The sequence below is a fragment of the Vitis riparia genome, chromosome 18, assembly GCF_004353265.1.
Source record: "Vitis riparia cultivar Riparia Gloire de Montpellier isolate 1030 chromosome 18, EGFV_Vit.rip_1.0, whole genome shotgun sequence".
In the NCBI taxonomy this organism is placed as follows: domain Eukaryota; kingdom Viridiplantae; phylum Streptophyta; class Magnoliopsida; order Vitales; family Vitaceae; genus Vitis; species Vitis riparia.
The window spans coordinates 29,805,734-29,815,148 of NC_048448.1; the positions used below are offsets into that span (position 1 = coordinate 29,805,734).

Consider the following 9,415-nt stretch of genomic DNA (forward strand, 5'->3'; position numbering starts at 1 on the left):
AATACCATGCATGGACCTTAGGGAGAAACATCAACGCACACCAGATTCTTGTTCGAAAGATGGAACGCGTCATCACCATTGGCGTTCCATACACCAGCAGCAGCCACCATTTTGACATGGATAGGTAAGTTCACGTTCTTAAATTTGTTTTGCTTTTAGTTTTAGTTCATATTTAGTTTAAATATTTTTATGATTTTAGTATATTAATATAATTAACCCATGTGAATAAGTTCATGCTTTTAATTTGTTTTAATTTACTTTCAATTTATTTGTAGTCTAGATATTTTTTATTATTTTAGTCCATTAATGTAATTAACTCCATGTGAATAAATTCTTATTTTTAGATTAGTTTTAATTTTTGTCTCGATCCATCTCTTAGTTTAAGTGTTTTCATTTTTTTAGTTCACTAGTCTAACGGATTTTATATGATAAAGTTCTTATTTTAATTTTGTTTTGGCTTAGATTTTGATCATCCTATCCAATTTATAGTTTTATAATTTTAGTTCATTAGATTGATTGACTCATGTAATAAGTTTTTTTTTTGTTTTTTTTATTAAAAAAAATTGATTTTAATTTTAGTTTTGATCCATCTTGTTTAGTTTAGTAATTTTCTACAATTTTAGTTTAGAAGATTAAGTGGTTCTATGTGACAAAATATTTACTTGTAGATTTGCTCTAATTTAAGTTTAGTTTAGATGATTTAATATATATATATATATATATGTTATTTCATTAGCTTAATTGATTCTATATGATAAATTTCTTTTTTTTTTGTTTGTTTTGGCTTAGTTTGATTCATTTTAGTTTAAGTTCAGATGCTTTTGTAATTTTAGTACATTAGATTAGTTGATATTGTGTGATAAAATTCTTATGTTTTTTTTCGTTTGTTTATATTCAATTTGATTCATTTTAGTTTGGTTTAGATCCTTTTATAATTTTAATGGATTCTATGTGATAAATTCTCATTTTTATTTAGTTTGATTTCTTTCAGGTAATTCAAAAGTTCTTATAATTTTAATTATCTAGTTTGATTGATATTTTAGTTTTAAAATTGCTAAATTTTAATTTTTGATTCATTTTATTTAGTTTGAGTGATTTTCAAAATTTCAATTAATTTAGTTTTATTTATCCCATGTTATTACTTTCATGTTTTAAGTTTATTAGTTTGAATTCTCAATTGATCGTAGTTTAGGTCATGTGCTGGTCAAATTTTTAGTTAATTTTTATGTTGTTTTGCCCATGTTTTAGAATTTCTAATTTTAGTTTTGATTGATTCCATTTGGTTCTTGAGTTTTTTTAGAATTTCAGTTTCTTAACTTAATTAATTCCATGTCATTATATTCATGTTTTCAAGTTGATAACTTCAGTTTTCAATTGATCATTTTTAGTTTAAGAGTTTTTTTTTCAAAAAATTTAAGTTGATTAGATTAATTGAATCTATCATTATTTTTATGTTTTAAGATTATTAGCATTAGCTTTTGATTGATCTTGGTTAGTTCACATGCTTTTTTAGAATTTAAGGTGATTAGTTCAAATTGTTTCCATGTCATTATATGCACATTTTAAGCTTGTTGATTTTAGTTCATGATTCTTCTTATTTTAGTAAGTGTTTTTCAGAAGTTTAGCTAATTGGTTTAATTGATTCCACATTATTTCCTTTATGTTTTAAAATCAATAATTTTAGTGTTTGGTTGGGTCTATTTAGTTTATGTTTTTTGAAATCTTAGCTAAACAATTTAGTTAATCACGGGTAATTGTTTTAATATTTTCAAGTTTGATAATTTCTAGTTTTTAATCCATCGTGTTTAGTCTACATGCTTTTAAAATTCTAATAGTCAGTTCTTGATTGTTATCATGTTATTTTGTTTTATTAAAAAATGCTTTGTTTATTGCTTTAGTGATCCTTTGTTTAATTTGATTTTTTTGAGGCCCACGGAAAACAATGAAGATTGGCCTCTATTCTAGTTTGTGCTTTATTTTCTATTGTTTTGCTTGTTGTTGTTGTTGTTGTTTTTTTTTTTTAATTTTTTAATTTTTAATTTTTATTCTTGTGTTTTGTTATTTAAAAATGCAACTTTTCTCTTTTAAAAAGAATGTCTTTTCTCAAAAGATTTCCATTGAAAATTCATTTAGTATCCTTAGGGTCAAAATACCTTTTTTTAAAATATGTAACTATATCCCATTCAATTTGCATCCTTTTGTTTTCAATAAAAATCTAGTTTTGAGTTGAACACAAATCCAAGCTTATGGCCTCAAATAAATGGGATGATTCTCGGCTTTGGTGAGTTTACCAATACTCATGCAAGGTTGATAATCCACAGGCTAAATTTGTGTATATCAATTGGGGGATTTGGTGAGACCTTTACATTAAAATTATTTTTCAAAAACCTTTTATTGTAGCTCGTTCAATTTACTACGTCTCTGAAAAGAAAATTCGTTTTGACTAACTTATAATATTTTAAAATTTTTTCTAGTAATTGTATAATATTATAGACATCTTGAACTTGAATTTCAAGCTTTGTTTGAGTTAGAAGGTAATTTTAAAATGGAAGATATGAATGAGTTTTTTAGGTGGTTTTGTTTTCACCTAGTTCTGGATATTTGAAATGTTTTTGTAAAAATAAATAATGAGATGACCCTGTAAATTTGTTTTGGTATTTTTCATTTATTCTTGATTTCCTAAAATTGATTTTTGGCAAACAAAATACTGAAATATATGTTTTTCTAGTATAAAATATGATTTTTTGAATTTGTACCTATTGTACGGGACTAATTTCGGATAGATAACAAATTTGTGTGATTTAAAAATTGTTTTGCATGCCTTTTATTTTATTTTATTTTATTTTTGTAAACTAGACACTCTTATTGATTTGTATGAATTTTTTTTTTTTTTATGACTTTTAAGAGACATCTGGTTATTTTAAAAAAATTGGTTAAAGCATGTCATCGCTTTCTAATCAGTTCTGGACCTTCTAGAACTTTTGTAATTTTGGAATTAGTTTGAGCTTTGAATGATTATTCAACCACTTGGATGATGAACTAGACATATAGGAGATGTTCCCTGAATTTTTTTGTAATTAATTTCATATTCTAGCTATTTTTTTAGGATTTCTTTTTTAAAGGCTCCTATCCTAACTACATGTTGATGATCTTGTATTGTATTTGAGAAGTTATTCACTTTGAAGTTATTTGGCATATCTTGACTTGACTTGAATTTTGGCTTGTGTTCTGTAGTATAGACATGATGAAGTTGTGTGATTTTTTTCCATGATGAGATGTTGCCTCCATATATTTATTTTGGGTTTTTCTTATGAATGTCTCTATTATGAGTTTACTAAGTGTTTGAACTAAGTCATCGATTTTGGCATCTTTAGTTCACTTGTAAATTGATCTAACTTTGGTTATGTGTTACGAACATGTCATATAGAATAGATAAGCTTTTATTTAAGTCTTAGGATCACTATTGATATTTTATGTGGTTTCATTCTGTAATTGTATGCTTGTTAGAAATATGAACCTTGGTGTTATTTATGATTCGAATTTCCCAGCTCTTAATTAAAGTTTTTCGTACATCATGAGTTTTTTATCATGTTAATTATTATTGCTTGTAAGCTAACCCTGTTCTAGCTATATGCAAACACATTGTGAGTTATGTATGCTATTCAAGTATGTTCCTTGCACTTCCTATTTCTTTAATTTTGTAAAATATACATACCTTGTTTGTGAGCTTTCTAATTTATGATAGTTTTGATTCCTTTGATAATTGCTTGATTATTTGGATAAATGGAATGCATGTTAGTATGCTATATTTGTTAAATTAACTTTGAATGTTATCATGAAAACGCTTTGGGATGTAGCTCAGGTACACTAATCTCCTTTTCCTATATGAGTGTTTCTTTTGTTATGATTGTTTTGTTATGAATTGCATGTTGTTTAGCCTTAGATAGAATCACCTTTGTTTTTTTGGGTATCCCTAATCTATTAATTAATTGTCAAGTTTCCCTCAACCTAGCTAGTAGAGAACTTTTATGGCTTAGAGGGGTGTTACCTTTTTAAAGTACCTTCCTGATAGGTACCTTGATTCCTGCACCTAAACTCAAGTTTTTCAAAGACACTTTTCAAAAAAGTTTAAGGAGTCATTTTTCTTAGGGTTTTAATTTCTTATTTTATTTTTCCTATAAAAAAATAAAAATAAGTGGCAACTCTAGTTTTTCTTAAAATACAGTTTTTCACTTAAAAAACAAGTCATGCCATCAAGTGGGGATGCACATGAAAAATGCGACTCCACACTCCTAATGCACCTAAGTCACGTACAATGCAAAAGATGCAAGTCAGAATGCTTACAATGTATAACACATGGAATTAGGATAAAAGTGAACTGGAAATTTATTAGTAAATAATAAGGCTCAAAGTTTATTATATTATATCATGTTTGCAAGGGCTCTATCCTAACATATAATGCATAAAGATGGTCATTCAATCACACCACCTTGATTTCTATTTTCCGTATCTCATAACTAAGATGTTGTGTAATGGATAAAGAACCCATGACTTGAAACTTCATTCAACTCCTAATACATTGAAGTCATACATAATACAAGTGATCAGGATAGAATGCTCAAATATATCATAACACAAATAGGCTAGTAAAGGGAAAAATAGATATCATATATAATGAAATAAAAATGTTACATCATGTCATTGATTTTAAGAGCTCTATTCTCTAAAATATGACAGTCACTCCTTCTCTTGACTTTCAAGCTAGCCAGTTGACTTTCAAATATCACATATTGTTGTTGCTTGAAACTAGGAACTTGCTTTTAGGGGTCAACTTCTTAGGCCTCGATTGATCCCTTGGGTTTATATTTAACGTCATATTAACCAAGCTATATTGCCCAATTAACAAGCCATCCAAATAGATTGTGTTTATGCAATATTAGCTTTCACGAGTTGGTTTTTTAGCATATTAATAATGTGAAATTGAAAATATGGCCTAAACCTTTTAGCTGTATGGAGGGTTAGTTTTATTTTTCAAATAATCGATACCTCATTTCAACATTTAATAACAATTCAGGGCTTATAGCCACATCATATATAGACCTGTAGAAGTATAGTTCTCCTTCTACTTGACTTGCCAAGATATGAGGCTTCATCAAATATAATTTTAGGTTATGTTTGGTTCCCCAAAAGTTTGAAGGAAAATGTACGTGAGGAAAAGAAAATAGAGAGGACGAGTGTAGGGAAACAAAAAAAAGTGAAGGAAAATAAAAAATAGATTTCAAGTCAATAAATTATTTTTATATATTACTTCAAATTCATTTTACTTATTTAACTCTTTTATATAAAGATTAAATAATTTTAAAATACATAAGTTTTTTACTAATTTTAATTATATTTTACTCTTTTTTTCATATTTTTCATGGTAAAACCAAATTTGAGAAAATTACTTTCTTTAGCATTTTTTTTTCTTTTCTTTTCTTAGTGTTTTATGAGAACCAAACATTGACCTAAGGTTTGAAATGCCTTCTTGCACTACTTAGTCCACCTAACTTCTGTACTCCTTGAAGTATTCTAAATAGTGGATAACACTTATCTAAGTCCCTGGAGATGAATCGAGCTAGAATGATTATTTGCCCCATTACTTTGTATATTTATTTGAGTGAACTAGGCTAGGTGAAATTTATAATCAGCTTAATTTTCTTACAATTAGCCTCTATTCACACCTAATAATTAAATACCTTAAGAACTTGCCATATTTGGCTCTGGTTGTGTATTTGGTTGGATTGAGTTGCATCTCTTATCTTCTAAGGATCTTGATGGCTTTCTACAAGCCTTTGAGATGATCACCTCTACATATTATGAGCATGTTGTCTATGTACACTTCTATGGTATTCTTGATTAGATCCTAGAACATCTTGGTCACCAACCTTTGCTTAATTGTTTTTGCATTTTTTGAACCTAAATAACATAATTGGAGAGCAGTGAAGACCTCATCCCATGACCCAAGAAAGCGTCCATTAATGAGAGAAGTTCATGCCTCAAACTTGAGTCAACTACCTTATCAATCTTCTATAATAGGAAGGAAGTTTCTTCATGGTAAACCTCATTCAAATAGTGAAATCAATACACACTTGCTACTTCCCATTCTTTTTTGGTACTATGATCACGTTAGAGATCCAATTTGGGTATTGAGCTTCTTAAATGTGTCTAGCAACCATCTATCTATTCAAGTCTTCATTGATACTTTGAAGTCATTTGGGGGCAAATTTCCTAACCTTTTATCTAATCAAATTACACATTGCTTGTAAATAGTGACAACTATGGTCCAGTTGATACCCTTCATGTCAAGGTGAGATTTACTTGCACATAGTGACAACTATGGTCTACTTGTCAAGGTGAGACCATGCGAACACATTTGGATGTTGTCCTAGAAATTCTAGAAATCTCTCTTGTTCCTCCATTGGAAGTGATGTTCCTAACATCACCTTTTTTTTCATGACCACCTTTGAACAATGGCGAGCCAATCAGTGGTTTAATTGTCGGGTTCCATTATCTTAGTCCTCACCTACCACCAACCAAGCCTTACATTGCTATTTATCAGCATCTTCCTTTTGCTAGTTACTCTCCACAATGGCTTCTAGAATTTGAGATACTTGGTTGAACTGTCTCGAAGCAAGTTGGTCATCATATGCGTTGATTTGGTCTCACTATCAAATAAATTGACATTTGATTATAAGGTGAAGAGGAAGCCTTCTTAGAATAGATCTAATTGCTGTAAAAAAATATATATATTATAAGAAGGGTTACCAAGCACGGCAAATGGAAGAGTTAATCACTGAATTTCCGTAATGAATAACACTATTTCTCTCAAAGAAGGTGTACTAATCCTTGTGAGTTGAAGTGGTTAACCTCTTAACCGATACAGTGATTATCAAGGCATCTTGGTAAGGAATACGTACCCTATCACAATCCACGACAGGAAACATTATGAATCCATTCATAGGATGTGCTCCTTGAAGATGGGCTATATTGAAGATTTCATTGAACAATTGGATGCACGCTTCCCTTGCAATCTTTGAGCTGTGTATTGCGGATCCTCTACTACACATTAGAAGCCTTTTCCTCTACCAGTGGGAAAAGTTATAAATTCTAGGCACTGAAGATAAATATTTAATTTTTAAAAATATTAAATACATTTGTGATAAATTTTATCCCAAGAAATTGAAAATAACAGTTATAATTTTCCAATAATCCTTCAGTGAATGGTAGTTTTGGTCATTTTTAAATGCTCACAAGTCGTTGCTCTTATTGCAGCCACATGATTAGCTAAGGCTGATGCAGTCTTTCTCTGCTGGTAAACGACAGCAAAAATAGGGAGTCCAACACCTGTGCCTACGGCACCTAAGACAGAAAGTGGCTGGCACCTTTACGTTCTGATGTTTCATCCTGTCCAAGTCGTACATGTGCTTGGCATGGATGTAGTATGGTTCATCATGCCCATACCCATGTCCATGGGCTTCCCCCATCCTCTTCAACTCAGTTTAGTGGAACCCTCTGTTCACTACCAAAACACAACCTAAATTCCCACTTCCAGTTACTTCACACTTCCTATAGCATACCGTAATCAATGAACAACCGCATCCAATCTACCACTTGTTTTACGACCTACTTTCTGCCCTTCTAAAATGAATTTGGAAGCAACTTCAACCAACGCTGACTGTTTAAGGCCATAAAAAAAGAGAATTACTTTACACTGACTACAGGTCCTGTGACTCCTGACATTAATCTAAGAAAGCTTCATACTGGTAACACATCTACAGGTTAAGTAGATGTTGAAGGCTGAAAGTATTTCGTAATGATCGACAAGAGACTTCGGCTTCTGGAGAAAGAGACACAGAAACCAAGATATTTATGAGCATACATTATTTCAAACTATTTTCACTAGACAAGAAATTCATAGAAAATAAGCACCGAGAGGAGAAGATTACACAAAAGAGAAAGGAGATGCAAAATAACAAGTAATGGAGGGAAGACGATAGGCTATGTTTGGTTCCCAGAAAATGCTAAGGAAAGAAAAAAAAATGCAGAGGAAAATAATTTTCTTTACTTTGGATGACATGGAAAATTTGATGGAAAAAAAATATAAAGAAAAATATTAAGGAAAATATCATAATATTTTCCCTGATATTTTCCTTAAGGCTATGTTTGGTTCCCAGAAAGTACAAAGGAAAGAAAAAAAATGCTAAGGAAAATGATTTTCTCATGTTTGATTGTCCTATGAAAAATATCAAAGAAAATCAAATATAATTAAAATTAATTAAAAACTTATGTATTTTTAAATTATTTAGTCTTTATATTAATGGGTTAAAATAAATAAAATGAGTTTGAAGTAACAAAAAAAATAATTTATCAACTTTTAATCTATTTTTCTATTTTCCTTCACTTTTTCTTTCCTTCTACTTTTCCTTTGTATTTTCTTTCCCTCGCATTTTCCCTCAAATTTTCCGGGAACCAAACATAGCCTAAAAAATGAGGAGGAAAATAAGAGGGAATGAGAAGGGAAAAGGGGGGAAAATTTTATCGGGCTATTATGTCTTCACTGAGCATCTCCTCCCTCTCCCCCACCTCCTTGGCCTTCAGCTCCGCCCTGGACCGCTCCAGCTCCACCACCTTGGCCCTCAGGCAGGCGATTTCCTCAACGGCATGGCAACTTGGGTCAGCACCAGTGTGGCATCAGCCTTCTTCGCGTCTCTGGAGCGTTGCTCCTGCATCAATCTGTCCATGACCGACATGGACGACGACGACAATGGGGAGGAGGCCAAGGACCGGCCTTTGATGCTCACCAATGAGTCCCCAAAAAGCGATGTCGTCAATAGTAGTTGTCGATCCTGACGTCTCCGAACAACTCCATCTCATGCTTCACCTTTTTTACCGCTAGCACCGGAGGGGGAGCCGGCGAATAGGATGACTCCATCGTGGCCGCCATTGACAATGACTATGACTATGACGATGACAATGGTGATGGATTTTCGCCGCCTTTGGAATTTGGCGCTTAGCGATGAAAATGATTTTAGGGTTATTTGACTAAAAGGATATCAAAAGTGAAAACACTAATTTGATTTTGAAAACATTTAATATAATTTCTTTTTTGAAACATGAAATTTCCTTTTTGATTTGTTTTGTTTTTTTTTTTTTTGGAAAAAGGAAATACCTGTCAATAATTTTTTTAATAAAATTAAACAAATTTTAAAAATAAATTATGTATATAATTTTTCATACGTTAGAATTATTTTTCTAAATATAAGAATTATTCTATCCTTTTAATTAAATATTTCATGATTTTATAAATCAAGAATTATAATTAAATATGAATTTTATTATTAAAAAAATGCAAAATATAAAAAAATAAAAATAA

The 9,415-nt window shown here is 30.6% G+C and overlaps 1 protein-coding gene across 1 annotated transcript; it reads left to right on the top strand.

Annotated features, from left to right (window-relative positions):
- Positions 1-8,529: 8,529 nt before the first annotated feature.
- On the top strand, positions 8,530-9,007 carry LOC117905668. Its single transcript, XM_034818552.1, has one exon. The coding sequence runs from the start codon at positions 8,530-8,532 to the stop codon at positions 8,890-8,892; it is 363 nt and encodes a 120-aa protein (XP_034674443.1). The 3' UTR covers positions 8,893-9,007.
- The last annotated feature ends 408 nt before the right edge of the window (positions 9,008-9,415 follow it).

Excerpts from the sequence above, each read along its gene's own strand:
- LOC117905668 (XM_034818552.1), top strand. The coding sequence starts at position 8,530 with ATGAGGAGGAAAATAAGAGGGAATGAGAAGGGAAAAGGGGGGAAAATT.